The 18,520-nt window shown below is 39.9% G+C and overlaps 1 protein-coding gene across 1 annotated transcript; it reads right to left on the bottom strand.

Annotated features, from left to right (window-relative positions):
- Positions 1–4,806: 4,806 nt before the first annotated feature.
- On the bottom strand, positions 4,807–13,463 carry LOC138387140 (peroxiredoxin-like 2C). The gene is made up of 6 exons (XM_069474047.1): positions 13,246–13,463; positions 12,752–12,820; positions 10,310–10,363; positions 10,047–10,152; positions 7,520–7,651; positions 4,807–5,163 (listed from the first exon to the last, which is right to left on the bottom strand). Exons 1-6 carry the CDS (start codon positions 13,441–13,443, stop codon positions 5,036–5,038), a joined length of 687 nt encoding a protein of 228 aa, XP_069330148.1. The 5' UTR covers positions 13,444–13,463; the 3' UTR covers positions 4,807–5,035.
- Positions 13,464–18,520: the final 5,057 nt, after the last annotated feature.

Here is an 18,520-nt window from a genome sequence, read left to right as displayed (position 1 = left end):
AGGGATCCTCCCACCTCGGCCTCCCAAAGTGCTGGGATTACAGGCATGAGACACTGTGCCCCGCCTCAATCTTTTCCTTTATGACTTTTGCTTTCTTTAAAATATTATTTAAGAATTTCCCTCCTACTCCAATTTCATTCCCCTATAAAAAAATAAAAGTGTAAATGTTTTGTTTTTTGCAGTTTGGGCCTTAATTCTTCCGCAGTTTGTTTATGGGTTTGGTATGAGATATGAATTGCTATAAAAATAATTAGGCTTGGCTGCAAATAAGTGATTTGAAAAGTAGTGGATTAGGCCAGATGCAGAGCGCCTGCAGTCCCAGCTACTTGGGAGGCTGAGACAGGAGGATCGAATGAGCCCAGGAATTTGAGACCAGCCTGGGTAACATAGTGAGACCCTGTTTTCAAAAAAACCAAAAAGGTTATAAGGCTATATAGGTATTCTATTTCTAAACACTTTTGAAAAGTTACTTTTTAAAATCAAATACATTTTCTCTAAGTTCTGTTTATTGGCCTTTGGCATAAGGTTGTCCAGAGGCTTTTATCTTTTTAATCTCTCCTACGTCTGTAGTCATGTCCCTTGTTATTTATTTTGTGCCTTCTCTTTTTTTCTTCATCAGTTTTGCCACAGGTTTGCCTATTTTATTACCAAATTTTGGACTGTTTAATCTTTCTGTTATTTCTTTGTCTTCTGTTTAATCAACTGCCACTCTTATTTTTTATCTCCCTTCATTTTTTTGGTATGAGTTTATTTTGCTTTTCAAAAAAAACTTAAATTGAACACTAGTCAATTTTCAGCCCTTTTTGCTTTTCTAATATGAGCATTTAAAGGTATAAATTTACATTAAAATATTGTTGGGAAGCATTCCACAAGTATTGTCATTATCATTCAGTTCTCATTCTTAATATCCATCACAATTTCCATTTTGTTGCCTGAGATTTTAGTGTTGTTTTTAAATTTAAAAGTGGCTATAGAGGGTTTTGCTTTGTGAATGTGATGTTTTGTTCTGTTTTCTGTTACTGATTTCTCGTATAGTTGCATTGTGGTAAATAAGTATGGTCTGTATGAACTTGAGTCTTTGAAATTTGATGAGATTTACTTTAAGGGATAACATATGGTTTATTTTTGTTAATGTTTCATGTGTGCTCAAAAGAAGAAGGTGTTTTTAAATTGTTGTTTTATATTTGTTCATTAAATCAAGCTTATGTGTATGGTTCAAATATTCCTTATCCTTAATGACTTTTTATTTGCTTCATCCATCAATGAAGATGAGCAATAAGATGATCATATAATTTGTGATCCAAACCAGAACATTTGAGAATGATAATGGGGTAAAAACAACTAAGGTTATATAATTTCTTGAAATATCTATTGACCAATTGTTTCAATGTTAACAGATGTTAAAATAATTCTATTTAAAAGCCATTTTAAAAAATAATATTCTAATAATTATAGAACTCTTTATATTTATATTGATTATCTGAACATTAAATATAGCATAAACAGGATAATTATGCTTAGCTTAGCATATATTTATATATTTTAGTCCACTTCTTAGCTGAATCTGCCTAATGCCAATGTCACTGGTATATTTCTGAAAACTATTTTTTCAATAAGGTTTCATTATTTTTCTTTTTTTTCAAGAGACAGGATCTCTCTGTGTTGTCCAGGCTGGAGGGCAATGGCTATTCACAGGTGCCATCATAGTGCACTGCAGCCTGGAACTCCTGAGCTCAAGCCATCCTCCCAAATAGCTGGACGACAGGCGTGTGCCACCGCACCCAGACACTCGAATTTTTAAACTAAATTTAGAATAGCATTCACCATGTCAGACGTTTCACCTTTGAGAGAATGAACTTCCAAAGGTTTTGCTTTGACTTTGTAAACTGGATTTTTAAAAAAGGAATAATTAGCTCCTTTTTTGGGAATAAATTTAATCTGATTTTCTATTTAAAGCATCTGGTAATACCGACAAAAAAACTGGCATCCTGTAACTGTTTTCAAAATTTTCTGTTAACAGAACCAGTACATGAACACCCACTACTTCATGTTTAATATGTGCGTAACAAAACTTGGAATTGAAACAGAATGAAACGAATTTAAAAGAAGTCTTTGCTTTAAATGAAAAATCATTCTTTATAGAATGATGTGTCCATGTACCTTCTATACCTGCACATCTTAAATTATCTTCAGAGCACTCTTCTTAAAATAACTATTATGAATAACTTTGAAGCAGATGATGTTACTTTAGAAAGTTTGTCTTCCAGTGTTAACCTCTCTGGCCCCCACGGTAATGGTAAGGTGAACAAACATTTTATGCAGGTTACTAGCTCCTCATCAATTTTCTTGAGAAACAAAACTGTTTGACTTTTAAAATTAAACATGCACTTCCATTTGACTGAGATTCTTATTTCCACAGTAGGTCATCACCGAAGCCTTACAACAAATTCCTCACTAGTTCCCTTGGACTGTGGATGGGTTTGACTGTATTCTTAACAAGGTTGTAGCTCTTAAGTCCCAGGTCTCAGGCATAAGTCTTAGGTCCTACTTTATGCAAGGGTCTTAGTGTTGACTGTCTACTCTACCAGGCCTTTGAGTTGGCCAAGAAACAGCCTCTCCTTATTCCTGGCATGAATTGCTGCTCCTCAAGGCAGTCCATGGCTTCAAAACATGTCATCAGCCTGGTTTCTGCTTCTATTTTTGGCCCTGGTGGAATTTCCTCACTTTCTTTTCATCTCAGCTTGAAAAAAAGATATTGTTTCTTCTCTGTGAGATGGGAGTGATGATGATGATAACATAAATTTCATAGAGTTAATGTGTATAAAGCACTTGGAATAGTGTCTGACAAGTTATTACCACCACAAAAGTATTTGATGATACTTATTCTTTTATCCAGTATTTCCATGTATTTATTGGAGAGAGTTTCAGAATTTCAAGTCCAGTATGTGACTGGATGTGGAAGTATGTTCACAGCACATCTTACAGGTAATTTTATATTAAATAAATTTGTTTGGGTAGGTGATTTACCACTGTATTTATCTGTGCCTTCATAAAGCCACATAAAGAACATTATCTATCTTAGGAAAATGCAGTGTATATTTATAAACACAGTAGACCCTTGAACAACATGGGGGATAGGGGTGCCAACTCCCCATGCAGTCAAAAATCCACATATAACTTTTGATTTCCCCAAAACTTTACTATCATCCTACTGTTGACTGGAAGCCTTACTGGTAATAAAAACAGTTGATTAACACATATTTTGTATTTGTATTAGATTCTGTATTCTTAAAGTAAGCTAGTGAAAAAGAAATTACTAAGAAAATCATAAGGAAGAGAAAATACATTTACTATTCATTAAGTGGAAATGGATCATCATAAAAGGTCTTCATCTTCATCATCTTCATATTGAATAGGCTGAGGAGGAGGAGGAACAGGAGGAAAAGGAGGGGTTGGTCCTGCTGTTTCAGGGGTGGCAGAGGCAGATGAGGGGGAAGAGATGGAAGGGGAGGCAGGAGAGGCAGGCACACTTGGTGTAACTTTTATTGAAAAAAAATCTGCATATGTGTGGACCCACACACTTCAAACCTGTGTTGCTCAAGGATCAACTATATATAAATTTTTGTGTAAGCTTATGATTCAGAAGTTTTAAGTCTAAAATCAGCAAAGGGATCTGGGTCACCAGTCTTTACTATAAAAATAGCACAAAATAGTTTAATTTTTGAGAAATTTCATTTTATTAACTAAAAACATGATTACACAGACATGAAAATACATTCAAATATTTGGACACATTAAATATATTTTTTTGTGACTTCATATGCTTTACATAAAAGTATTCAAAGCAGTACTATATAGTACTTGCTAATAAATACCAATATTTTGAATTTTACTTTTCATCAGAATTTCTGGGACACTTCCCAACTAAACAGATTAAGCTTCCAGAAAACTATAAGATGACAATAAGCCTCTAAATAAGAGCAAATTCGGGGTGAGAAATAGCAGTTGTCTAGGAATGTACAACCAAACTATAGGATACATTTAAATTATAGAGTTTTAAAAATTTAAACAAGTCTTAAAATTCCCTTTCAAAAAGCTTACTGACCATATTTAAATACGCATCTTAAATATCTAAAACAAATATTTTTCTCCATGGTTGCCCCTTCCCACAATCCTAGTGAAATGGATAGCGGGTGTGTGGTGACGCGACAAGGTGCTTTGGACACTGGCATATGTGAGGGGTTTGGTTTGTCATATACTTCCTGAGTAAAGCAATTCTTAATAGGTCTGAAACACGGACTGCAGCCCATATAATTTGCACTTTTGTGGAGATTGTTACGTAGGCATGTAATTGTCATATAATGTTTAAAGACCTTTTCCTGGCCCCAAGATATCAGTCATGCTCATTATAGAACAGTTAAGAAATATATAAAAGTATGGAAAAGAAAATAAAAACACCTGTTATTTTACCACATAGTGATACCTAATGGCAATATTATGATGTGTTTATTTCCTTTTTTCTAAGCATATAAAAATATAAATATATACATATAAAAATGTATTTATATTGTTTACAGAATTTTATGTCTTGTGTTCTTCACTGAATAAAATGGTTTTGAGTTGCTCTCTCTTCCATTTATATATTCTTCACAAGAATTTATGATATTAATTGCCAAAAAAACTTTCATTGAATGGATATACCATCATGTAAAATCATTTAAAGAATGGCATTTATAATTTTATAGCTTTTAAAGTTATACTTCGTATGTATTTTGTATTTTATGGCTTTTAGTTTTATTTTATATATTGATATTTATTTTGTTATAGTGTATAAAATTTTAAAAGCTATAAAATTAGAAATATATCTCACATTTTTGACAAACAATGCCTCTCAGCATGCAATTCAACTGGTACATGGTCTCCCTCTGTTTTCATAACCCCCTTAATGGCTAGGAAGGGCCACCAAGTTAGACATTCCAGCACTTAAGGTCACATTCTTGAGGGTGCATCTGAAAGCAACAGATTCCGTATTAAGTCACACATGGATAACTGAAGGTCTGCTTGTAAAGTTCACGGGCTGAACTCCTACAAGCTGTAAAACAGAGTTTATGGGTTTGTGATCCAACCTATTTCTATCGCGGTGCATAAAATGGACGTTGTTACCTAGAAGAGTAAGAAGAAAAAGCTGAGGCGTATTAAATATTATTCATTAGATTTATTGCTTACTAGAATAAAGGAAGCTTTTAAACTTTCAATTAGTCCAAAGAGAAAAATTAATTACCCGAAGTACATTATATTCATTCCCTATATAATTTTGAATTTATTATTAATATTAATAACAATTATTAATTATTTATTTCCTGTAATAATTTTTAATCAAATAAACCATGACAAGGATTGTGGTTTTAAGAGTGATACTTAATGTTTTATGAGATCCAACGGGAAAGATTCTTAAATTATAACCTTTTGTTATACATAAATATAATTAAATAAAATGTCCTGTCAGAAGGGTAGAATACGGCAGTACCATAGAGATATGAAGTTGGAAAATCACATCTGTTTCATAAACACAATAATGGAATAAATCACTTGCTTCAAAAAATTCATTCCCTAATACTGATTTAACAGGCTATCTGTATTACAAGCATAGCCCAAGAGAGGCTCAAAAATAAGGCATTAAGACAATCAGTTATAATACACTTAGGTGTCCACAATCTTTATATTAAATATCTATCTGCTCAAATAAAATAAGTCATGATTTATCTGGTTTCTGTTTACTTTGATTCTTGAACTCAAAACCAGAGGATGGCTATGTCTGCACTGAACTTGTATAGATATTTTTTGTCATTATTCCCTAAATATTAATAGCATAGTACAACAACTATTTATATAGCATTTACATGCACATCTGCCTGTATACTTTAAATCATCTCTAGATTACTTATAATACCTAATGCAATGTAAATGCTATATAATCTAGAGATGATTTAAAGTATACAGGCAGATGTGCATAGGTTATATGCAAACACACCATTTTACATAAAGGATTAGAGCATCAGAGATTCTGGAACCCATGGAGGGTGTCCTGGAACTAATTCCCCATGGACACTGAAGGACGACTGTATGTTCCCAACCTGGCACACAAATGATGCTCTCCATGTGTCCTTTTTTTTTTTTTTTTTTTTTTTTTTGAGACAGAGTCTCTGTTGCCCCGGCTAGAGTGCTGTGGCATCAGCCTAGCTCACAGCAACCTCAAACTCCTGGACTCAAGCAATCCTCCTGCTTCAGCCTCCTGAGTAGCTGGGATTATAGGCACCCACCATGATACCCAGCTATTTTTTTCTATTTTTAGTAGAGATGGGGTCTTGCTCTTGCTCAGGCTGGTCTAGAACTCCTAACCTCAAGCGATCCTCCCATCTCGGCCTCCCACAGTGCTATTACAGCGGTGAGCCACTGCACCCGGACTCCATGTGTTCTTTATTCTTATACAACTGGAGGTGTGGCCAAATGATTCAGAGACATGGAGATGAGGAACTCAAAAAACAATCCTTCCAGGTCTGAGGATGGAAATAGTCATTCAAAAATACAGGTCAATGTCATTCTGGGCTAATTTCTAGGACTCACGCTCCTAAAACAGGGCTTCATCTTTAGCTAATCTAACTGGTGTAAATTCATGAAAGAGAGAGAAAAGGAGATCTTAGCTATAGTGTTCCAGCTGCAAAAAGTCATGACTTTTGATCAAAATCCTCCTTCTAAACACTTCCTTTAAAAATCTGAAATTTATGAAAGTAAATATTAATTTTATAGCTCTTCTAAGAGCTATGCTCACTCTAATGTGGACAATTTTGAAGAAGAGCCAAGAAAAATGAGCTTACAGCATAGTGATTTAGGCTTTTTGGCACTGTCTCATGTGGGTATCTGTCCCTTCCTGCAGTACTTGAGCATGGCAGGGATCTAACACTCACCGTGTAGCACAGTGGAGCCAGAGGAATCTCAGGCAGTCCAGACTGATCAATAATGCTGCTAACAGTATGTGACTTACAGTTGGCCCTCGATCTCATTCTCACTGAATGAGCTGTCCCTGGCACTGGCTTACTTTTTGACACTGAGCAAGTCTCCTAGTTTTGTTAGGTATTATATAAATAACTAGATAATCTTATTGACAAAAGAAAAGTGTGTGATGATTTTCCCCTATTCAGAAATGTTCGCCTCCACTGAACTTTTTAAACAGTGTTATAGCCATTTACAGTTCCCCAATCTACAGTTGACTTTTCCTATCCCAAATACCTGAAATCCACTCAGGCATGGAATGACAGGTACATACGTCAAATAAACAGACATCAACATACACAGAAGCCTTTGAAAACAAAAGATGCCCCCGACAAAAGCACAGTACCCTGACTGCTGTGCTGAGTTATCCATTTTTTTGTACATGGTGTCTATTGTATGAAGACAGTGGTGGCCTCTGGACTCGGAAAAGGCAATAACTGTACAGCTGAACCTGGGCTTTGATGCTTACCTGGGCCTAAAATGAGGGTTCCACCTTGCTGAGCTGGGTCTCCTTGAAAATCAAAGAGAGGGCCAGTCACTGCCCGCCACAGGCTCCGAAGGCTTCCGGAGAGTAGATTTGACTTAATGTGGGGGCTCTGTCCTGAAATATTGAAAATTGTCTTTATTTTTTTGAGACAAGGTCTCACTCTGTTGCCTAGGCTAGAGTGCAGTGGCATCATCATAGCTTACTGTAGCCTCGAATTCCTGGGCTCAAGGGATCTTCCTACCTCAGCCTCCTGAGTGGCTGGGACTACAGGCGTGTGCCACCATGTCAGGCTAATTTTTCTGTTTTTTGCAAAGACACATTTTTGCTGTTGCCCAGACTGGTCTCGAACTCCTGGGCTCAAGCAATCCTCCCGCCTCAGCCTCTCTGAGTGCTAGGATTACTGGTGTGAGCCACTAAACTCAGCCAGAAATTGTCCTTAGATGTTATCATTTTATATTTGATTAGATATTAAGAAGATAATGTATTTCTAGAAAACGTTGTCTTTCTTGTGTCTCACCTTACTTTCTACTTGTCTTTTTTCCTTTCTTTCTTTAAAGAATGATTTCTTAACTTTTCACTATTGACATTTTGGCCCAGATCATTTTTTATCCCGTGAAATGTGAGGTGTTTAGTGGCATCCTTGCCTTCTACACCAACTAACTATCAGTAGCACCATTTACCAAATTGTGACAACCAAAAATGTCTCAAGACAATGCCAAATGTCCCCTGGGAGAAGATGATAAATATCCTAATTGAGAGCTACTGCTTTAAAGGATGTGAGATAGACTCAGATCATGTTCTGCCACAGAAAAATGTCAAGTCAGACACAGACTTCTCAAATTAGTAATGCTTTCCATTGTAATTCCCCCCTTATACTCTTTAGTGTCTTAACTACTGATAGGTAGCTATAGTCTTTTTCAAGAGACACTGTGGCACAGACTGTTATATGTTGGTCAAAACGTGTTTCCTCTTTCTAGGCCCAAATCTAAACTGTATTTTCTAGTCTTCCCGGCAGTTGGATAAGGCACGTGACTGTGTTCTGAATGATGAGTGAAACGATGTATGCTGCTTCCAGGCCGAGCTCCTAAAACTCTCCCACAGTGATTCTCCATGTTCCTTCTACATTCTTGGAAGGCTTGGGCTGAAAATGGCAAGGGCCTGGGTCCCAGAATTGCCACTGGGAGAAAAGGCACCCAAACAGATATACCGTTCTTGAAATTTAAAGTAAAAAGAGATCCACTTCTACCACATCATGCTTCTGAGACCTTGGGGTTTAGCTGTAACAACAGGTATCACAGCGACCTTTCCATATTTCCTTGGCTGTCAGTTTTCTGTTTCTGTTCTCACAGTGACTGATCCTTCACTTCCACTCCCTTTAAGCAAAGAAACTCAGTCACTTTACTCTTCTTGTAACTTATTTTTTTCCTATCCCTTCCTTTTATGTCTTGCTTTTAGCTTTTTATTTCAATGACTATAGCCTTTGACTTGCTGGATTTCCTAAGATCCTTCTCTCCACTGGCATTTCTAACACAGGTGTTCCCAGTACATAGGTCTGCTCCACCATAAGCTGTTAAACTGTATTGTAATTGGCTGTTCCTATCTGTCTCCCAGAGGAGATTATGGGCTCCGCATGACAGGGACTGTGTATTTTATCACTGTACTCACAGAGCATCCAACACAGTGACTATCACAGACAAAAACTCAATAATATTTGTTGAGAATGACTTATTTCAGTTTGAGTTGAGTTCTCTTATCTGGCATTTCAGAAACACACATGCACAGTTCAAGTTAAGTTTTATAAGCTCTATTAATTACAAGGAATTGTGGTAAGGGCAGGGAATGTAGACAACATGAGGATGAATAAATATCAAACTAGCCAACTAGCTGTACTACCTGGGTACCTTAAGTGCAGTAATAGAATATACACTGAAGTACAAGGTGCTATTAAAGTAAATGATGAAAGCAATTACTTCTGCTTGAAAAGCGATTAAGAGCCCCTTTGAGTTGGGTGACTTCAAATGGTAAGTGGGATTTTCTCAAATGAGGAAGATGGAAGATTTAAAGCCATGGCATTGAGGTATAAAAATATGTAAACTTAATACTGTTTCTCTGTTAATTACAAAAGTCAAATGTACTCATGAAAAATACAAAGCCGATTTTCTCGCTCCCATCCCTAGGGTAAATAATGCAGTATCTTTTAAAACCTTTTTTATTACACACACATACACACTCTAGGTCTTTATGTTTATGAAAATCGTTTTTTTCCCAAAAATGGTATATTGAAAACAGTGCTCTGCAACTTGCTTTTTTCATTCAGTAGTACTTCGCCAACAACCTTTCATGTTATTACACTCAGAAAATGAATCTTTTCAAGTCTGGTGTATCTGGACCACTTATTTGAATCATAAAACAGCAGCCTGATTTACAAATTTACCACATTTCCCTATGCATGCATATGCAAATGTGAAAATACACCAGCGTTTGCTACTTGAGACATGTTACAGCCTACCTGAGAAGGCAATTTCTTCACCTCTTTTCATTCCCAATCTTTTATAAATTTCTCTCTCAGGATCAACATAGATTTCATGGGCATACCCAGTCAGTTTGCAAAAAGGCTGAAAGAAAATAGTTGGAATTTTTATAAGAACAAATGAGAGAAAAGTAATGATCATCTAACTTCAGCCAATTTAGTCTGCATTAGTGGTTTAAATAATGTAATTTTTACATGTGAAACATTTATTATATTAGCTTCCCAAATTACTAGATATTTACCTCAATATGATGGTACGATGACTGTCCAATAACTATAATAGTGACATTCGCTTCCTTAGGAGAAAAAAAGAACATGTACATATTAGAAATTATTTATGTTTTATACATCTTCCCCTATTCCAATTCTTCTGTTTCATTCTGATGCCACCTATAGGCTTCTAGAAGAATGGAATAAATAGAAAAACTGTGTGAGTCAAAGCAAAAAAAAAAAAAAAAAATGGTAAAATGTTTGATTAATTCAGATGATCCTTTTGCTAAGTAAGAATTTCCAGACTTAAACATAAGACCTAAAACTATGAAACTACTAAAAGAAAACATAGATGAAAATCTACATGGCACTGGCATGAGCAATGATTTCTTGAATATGACCTCAAAAGCACAGGCAACAAAAGCAAAAATACACAGATGGGACTACATCAAACCTGCACAGCCAAGGAAACAATCAACAGAGTGAGTAGACAACCCACAGATTGGGAGAAAATATTTGCAAATTGTATATCTGGTAAGGGACAAATATCCAATATATAAGGAACTCAAACAACTTAATAGCAAGAAAATAAATAACCTGATTAAAATATGAACAAAGGACAAGAATAGACATTTTTCAAAAGACATGCCAATGGCCAAGAGATATATGAGAAAATGCTCAACATCACCAATCATCAGTGAAATGGAAATTGAAATCACGATGAGACATCACCTCACATCTGTTAAAATGGCTATTACCAAAAGATGAAAGATAACAAGCATTGGTGAAGATATGGAGAAAAGGAAACCCTTGTACACTCTTGATGGGAATGTAAATTAGTACAGCCATTACAGAGAACAGTATGAAGGTTCTTCAAAAAATTAAAAATAGAACTACCCTATGATCTAGCAATCCCACTACTGGGCATTTAATCCAAAGGAAATGAAATCAGTATGTTGAAGAGATATCCGCACTCCATGGTTACTGTAGCATTATTCACAAGAGCCAAGATATGGAAACAAACTAAGTGTCCATCCGTGGATGAATGGATAAAGAAAATGTGTTATCAAAATGGAATACTATTTAGCCATAAAAAATTCGGGGGGGGGGGAGGTGATTTGTGACAACATGGATAAACCTGGAGAGTTTTTTTATGCTAAATGAAATAAGCCAGGCACAGAAACACAAATACTGCGTGATCTCACAGGCAGAGTATCAAAAAGTGGAACTTACAGAAACAGTACAACGATGGTTACCAGAGCCTGGGGGAGGAAGGGACAAGGAATGGGGAGATGTTGTTCAAAGGGCACAAAGTTTCCATTAGACAAGAGAAATAACTTTTAGAGATCTACTACACAGCATGGTGACTACAGCTAATAATGTATATTCCAAAATTGCTAAAAGACTAGATTTTATGTGTTCTCACTACAAAAAAATAACCATGTGAGAGCTCATGGATATATTGGCTTGATTTGATCATTCTACATTGTAAATGTATATCAAAACATTACATTGTACCCCATAACTATATATAATTATTAGTCAAGTTTAAAAAAAAATAATAAAAGGACATGCAGAAGGACAGTCAAATTTTTTTAAAAAAAAATAATATGGTCAGTAAGTCTCAGCTGGGCTCTGTGGCTCACGCCTGTGATCCCAGCACTTTGGGAGGCTGAGGCAGGAAGATTGCTTGAGCCCAGGAGTTGGAGGCCGCAGTGAGCTATAATTGTGCCACTGTACTGCAGCCTGGCTGACAGAGGGAGAACCTGTTTCTAAAAAAAAAAACAGAACAAAAACCTTTCTATATCCGCCCCCCCCCAAGTATACATTTAAAAAGGACTATAAAAGATAAAAGTAGGGTTAATCAACTTTTCTTTCACATCCCAATTTATAAGGACTGCTGAAAACAGATTTTAGCTTTACAAAGGCTGCTTGATGTCTGCACTCAAAAAGCTTATCTGGAGACAACCCTATCTGTGTCTACAGAAAAACATGTATGTGGTTGTCCTAGGGACATGGAATTTGCAGCCTACTAACAAATGCAAATTTGCACCACTGTGATGTATTAGTATTTTCCTGTAATGAATAACTGTTTGGAGTGTAACAAAAATAAAGGGAAAAAAATATCAATAATTTCCAGCATTTGTTTTTTTGGGCATTATCATTCAACATTTGAGAATAGGCAAGTTACCAGGCAACATCAAAATTATTATAACAGTTGTCAGTACATTTAGAAGCAGGCAGCAACGAATAAATGAGAGCAGAAATAGATCTCTAACGTGTGCCTCCCTTTTTGGAGGTGGTGGAGAGACGTGATGGGGAGGAGAATCTAGGTGTGCGGGTGCCAGTGCTGGAAGCCCTGTACGGGGCACCTCACTCCCTGCACTTCTTACAAATGACAAGCCACTCTCACAGGGTTCCCCTACCCCACCCCCCAAGAGGGGCACTCTGCTGCTCGCTCTCAGGAAACTTACTTGTAAGAAACTCTTGGGAATTTTGGCCAGATCTTCCACGTATTCCTTGCAGATGTAGCACAGGAAATGCTGAAATCCAACGAGGCAAAAAGGGCAAGTTAGCAAGGTAGCACCTTCAGGGTCCAAAAGAAACCACGTACTCCCGTATGCGTGAGGCGAATAAACTCAACACCAAAGGGGGTGGGAAAAATTGTCAAGGGCGCCCGCAGCGCATTAAAAGCGGGCGGCACGCCGTCCTTGCTATGCCACCGCTTGCTAGGAAAACCGCCTTGGCTTGGCGGGTTGTTTTCCTGTCCCGTTAAAGGAAGCCAGGGGAGCGGCTCGCATTCCAGAAGCCTCTCGCGGACAACAGCTAAGGGCCGGGCCAGGCCGACACCCCCTCTCGGGCCCTCTGAGGGACCCGATGTGCTCCCGGAGCCAAGGCCCTGGCAGCAAGCTCTGGCCCAGCACGCGGGCGAGTTCCCCGCTCCAGGGAGCCCGCGGCCCGCGCTCACCCGCACGAACACCACGATGGCCCGGCGCTCCCGGAACAGCGCGCCGAACCGCAGCCGCTTCCCAGAGGCGTCCTGCACCGGCAGCTCCGCCACGGCGGCCGCCAAGGGCTGCCCGCGCTCTGGGCCGCTCAGGGCCGGGGCCGGGGCCGCGCGGCCGCTGACCTGCCGCGTGACCGGGTCGGGGGCCGCAGCAGCCATGGTGCGCGACGCCTAAGGGACGGGGTCCGCTGGGGCCGAGGGCGCAGGGCGGGGCTGGGGGCGGGGCCTCGCGGGGGCGGGGCCTGGCGCGTGTCTGTCGCCCTCAGGCTGCGCGGGCTTCAGCGGGGCTGGAGCGAGGCCCGCGCGCGGGTTCCCGGACTCGGCTCTCAGGGCTGCGGGGAGAGAGGGGTCTGTCCAGGGCGAGAAAGGCGCTGTTGAAGAAAGCAGCCCCCGCCCTCCACAGCCGCCTGGACCAACGTTAGTTCTTCCCTAGTCAAGAGAAGCGGTAACCAAGCAAATGAAAAGGAATTTTCTACCCAGAACAACCACATCTGTGATCCAGTAAATTGTTTTTCCTTCTATTCTGTTTTTAACCTACCCCATCTTCAGTCTTGGTACTGAAGTTAATTTTTTTTTAGGTCTTATAAATATACATTATAACATACGGATCTTATGTGTAGAGTTCAATTGAAATTTTCCAACACTTTATCACGAAAAATTTTAAACGTATAAAATGTTGAAAGAATTTTATGGTGAACATTCCTGTAACCGCCACTTAGATCCGCTGTTAACGTTTCTCTCTAGTTTATTGTTGTCTGTCCCTCTGTCCACAGTCAGATGCAGTTCGCCTGATTATTCACCCTTGTCCTCCACACCCCAATCAAAATATGGAGCATTTCAACACTCGAGAAAATTCTCTCGGTTCTACTACTTTTAAACAGTGGGAACAATAAATCTATTTTATCAATAGAAACGAACTTCACGAGTCCATGTCTTACTTTCAAAACATTTCTAGCTAAAACTGTTTACCAGGCCCTTCATCCAGCAGGGTGTGTGTGTGTGTGTGTGTGTGTGTGTGTGGAAGGTGGGTTGGGAGTGATGAGGATGATGGAGTTAGATGGCTTAGCATCTGTTTTGTGGAAATCCCATACTTCCTATTCCAACTCGGTTTCCTCTAGGGCAGGCGCCAGGAATAGGAATATTTGAGAATTTTCTCGGCTTTTGAGAGACCCAGCTGACCCTGGATTTGGAAGTTGGTATCTTTTGGGTGGTGACCGCGTGTCCAAGATTTTCCAGGGCAGGACAAGATAGCATTGATAGCTTCCTTGTCTTCATAAGTTCATGCACCCTTGTGTCTCGATTTGGGGTTCAGAAACTATGACGCTTTATCTACAGCATTTGTCTAGATGAGGCAGAGTGCTAGTCAGGTATATGTGACCGATGTGACTCCACCATAAGGTGCAGGAGAGGCTGACCCTGCATGCTCTGCTTCCAGTGCTGTGAGGGTTACTTTGCACACATTAAGTGCTCTCAGTTTGAGAAGTCCTGCAGTGGGTAAGGAAATTCTTACGGATAGATTTGTTTCTAATGAAGAGCATTTCTGAACCAACATATCCTGTAGGTGCCCTGGGGTGGCACAGTGAACTCACAGCGGGTAAAGCAGGATATTTTAAATATTTGAGGAAAACAGAGGGTTATCTGACAGATATCTTGCATGTGAGCCAGAGGTAGTTCACAGTTTCAACATTAGACTCCACTACATTTCTTTGAATGACATCCTATCTTTGCAAAGCTGGGTTTTCAACAGTTGCGAAAAGCTAGGACCACACACACACACACAAAAAACAGTGTGGCTGGAGGTGTCTAGTCGGATTACAAGGCTTGAGTTGTGCAGTGCCTAATCAGCACATGCATCCATTAGTACTTGTGGTTATTTAGAAATGAAACAAAAATAGTTTTTCTTTTAGTTTACAGGTACAGTCGTGCATTGTCTAATGATGGGGATACATTCTGAGAAATGCGACATTAGGTGATTTCATCATTACACTAACATAATAGAGTATTTGAACATACCTAGATGGTGTAGCCTAGCCTATGTGGTGTGGCCTATTGCTCTTCGGCTACAAACCTGTACAGCATGTGACTGTCCTGAATACTGTAGGCAACTGTAACACAGTGGTAAGTATTTGTGTATCTAAACATATCTAGGCCGGGCGCGGTGGCTCACGCCTGTAATCCTAGCACTCTGGGAGGCCGAGGCGGGTGGATCGCTCGAGGTCAGGAGTTCGAGACCAACCTGAGCAAGAGTGAGACCCCGTCTCTACTAAAAATAGAAAGAAATTATATGGACAACTAAAATATATATATACAAAAAATTAGCCGGGCATGGTGGCGCATGCCTGTAGTCCCAGCTACTCGGGAGGCTGAGGCAGTAGGATCGCTTAAGCCCAGGAGTTTGAGGTTGCTGTGAGCTAGACTGACGCCACGGCACTCACTCTAGCCCGGGCAACAGAGTGAGACTCTGTCTCAAAAAAAAAAATAAATAAATAAATAAAATAAACATATCTAAACATAGAAAAGGTACAGTAAAACTATGGTATCTATGATCATATGTGGACCACTGTTGCCCAGATGTCATTATACAGTGCATGACTATACTATATTTTCAAATAGCTACTAAGTTGTTAGAACATAAATACCTGTTAAGTTTTCTGGACCTAACTTCTTAGTAAAGGGAACTGATAGGCATTTCTTTCAGCCTAGGAGTACTGTGAATAAACTACTGAGACACTAAGGGCACCATGAAGCAAGAAAGTTTGGGAACCTCTGAATTAGACGGTAAGCTCCTGCCTTCTGAATCACTGTCATGTCTTCACAGACTGGCACAGGCCGGTCACACGGCAGGCCTGTGTGAGTAGCGTTGGTTGGTGAATGCGTGGAGCCGGAGAGGAATGGTGGTGCTAAGACAGCCCTTACCAGCCAGTGTGAATGGAGTATGAACAGACAGGGAGTCACAGTGTCTCTACAGGACTGTCATTTCCCTCTGGCTGAAAAAGGCAGGGCAGAGCCCACAGGACACATTCAGTGTGCTGGCCGGCCAGCGACGCGGGCTCACGGTGCACTGGTTACTACCTCGTCAGGAGTCCAGTGAGACAGAACACCCGCACGCACAGAAAGTTACATGGAGGGGATTTATTACATATGGATAGACAGCAAGGCACAACAGAAGCCTAGGGTGCATCATGAGTGGGTCCCTCTAGGCTCGGGAAAGCAGCCGAGGGTAGATGGAGTCTCATCTGTGTGTGCCCCACTTGCACTGCAGCTGAGGGAGCCTGGAAAGCAGCCTGCCCTGAGCTTTATAGGGCTTATATCCAGGGGTATGTGGCACACTGAGCCAAAGCACTGAAGGACATCCTCTTTCTAGGGAACTGGATCAGAGCCTGGGCTATTCTGGCCGGTCCCTCCCCATCTCAGGATGTTGCATTCCCAGCACATTCTATGGTTCGTTCTTTCTTTCCTTTCCTTTCCTTTCCTTTCTTTCTTTCTTTCTTTCTTTTCTTCTTTTTTTTTTTTTTTTTTTTTTTGGAGACAGGGTCTTGCTCTATCGCCCAGCCTGGAGTACAATCATAGCTCACTGCAACCTCAAGCTCCTGGGCTCAAGCAATCCTCCTGTCTCAGCCTCCCAGGTAGCTGGGACAACAGGTGCATGCCACCACAGCTGGCTAAATTTTCTATTTTTAGTAGAGATGGGGTCTCACTCTTGCTCGGCTAGTCTCGAGCTCCTGAGCTCAAGCAATCCTACCACCTTGGCCTCCCCAAATGCTAGGATTACAGGGGTGAGTTACTGCGCTGGGCCTGTTAATTCTTGACAACTACAAGTGAGAAAGGGAAGAGAACTGGGTTGGTCCAAGGCCTCTCACAGAACTGTCTGGCACAACCTACCACCCACCCTATTTCAGTCAGATTGCTCTAGACATGAGCCTTACCCAACTGTGGATGCCCAGATTTCCTGGCTTTGTTGACAGCCCCTGACTCTGACCCCACTTTCACACTGGCCTCCCAACAGCTGGTCACAGCTCCCCAAAGCTTCCTGGTTGAACCTGGGAGCAACCAGGCCGGTTCCCATCTCTTATATGCTCCCCTCTGAGCTCTGGAGAGGACCTAGGTATACAGCCGGTCCTTCTTAAACATGACCCGAGTTTACCCAGAAGCAGCAGGGGCTGTTGAGCCTCAGAGCTCTTATCCCAGCGTAGACTGAGGGCAGGTATGTTATTAGTTCATGAAGTATTCCAGCCCAGTTTGACCTCCCAACTTCTGGTTATGGTGCACTGCACGCTTTTGTTAAGTACTTGTTATAATTATGATTAAACATTTATTTACTGTAGGTGACCTTAAGTAACTATAAGCTTCCTGAAAACAAGGTCCATGTCTACATTGTTCTTTACATCTCCTGAGTCTACCACAGAGCCTGGTACATAGCAAGAGCTGAATAAATATTCATGAATGGATGAACTTCCTTTTGCTTTAAGTTTTCCTCTTGTACGGCTTCCTCTACTTGTCCTCCTCCTCTGCCTGCCTTTCATTTTCTCTTTCCTTCTCCACCACTCTGTCTCTGGCATGCCTGCATTGCTCACAGACCTTACTGACTTCTGTGGCCGTCCCTCAATCTGAAAACAGTGCATTGCTGATTTGTTCATCTCTGCTGCTGTCACTAATGAGCCTTGGTTTTCCTGAAATGAGTGATGCAGCTCCCAAGAGGTTAATTTGCCACGAAGTTACTTAGGGTGAGGGGATGTGAGTGTAAAATATCCCTTATCAGTATTTTGGATAGAGCCTTGCCCAGAGAAAAGCAGAGGTCAAGGGTTTCATTGTCTCATTTTGGTCTGGATGTTTCATCTGGTTACTCTCCAATATATTTGTATTTCAGAGTATTAACTGCACTGTACTGTAGTTTGCTTTATACTTCAAACTTCTTGAGGATACAAACTGTGTTTCATGTCAGTGCTTTAATCCCCATACCCAGGATGCAACATGCAGACCCATTCACATGGTCCACAAATATTTACTTAGCAACTTCCAGGTTCCAGACTTTGTGTTAGAAACTAGAAAGATTAAGATAACTAAGTCAAGTCTAAGGCAAGGAGCTTATAGTCTAGTTGGGGATATAAGCTCAGGATAAATAATTGTGAACTTGAACCAACTATGATGCTTTTGGATTCAAGTCACAGGAAATCTTGATGCAACTGGTCTTGTACCATAAAAATATTTATTTATTTATTTATTTATTTTTATTATG

Source organism: Eulemur rufifrons, chromosome 7 (assembly GCF_041146395.1).
Source record: "Eulemur rufifrons isolate Redbay chromosome 7, OSU_ERuf_1, whole genome shotgun sequence".
NCBI classification, from domain to species: Eukaryota; Metazoa; Chordata; class Mammalia; order Primates; family Lemuridae; genus Eulemur; species Eulemur rufifrons.
This window is presented reverse-complemented; position numbering and strand designations above follow the sequence as displayed.

Excerpts from the sequence above, each read along its gene's own strand:
- LOC138387140 (XM_069474047.1), bottom strand. The coding sequence starts at position 13,443 with ATGGCTGCTGCGGCCCCCGACCCGGTCACGCGGCAGGTCAGCGGCCGC. Across the intron at positions 7,652-10,046 it reads TGAAGAAATTGCCTTCTCAG|GACAGAGCCCCCACATTAAG; the intron begins GTAGGCTGTAAC and ends TCAATATTTCAG. Across the intron at positions 5,164-7,519 it reads AACCCTCATTTTAGGCCCAG|GTAACAACGTCCATTTTATG; the intron begins GTAAGCATCAAA and ends TTACTCTTCTAG.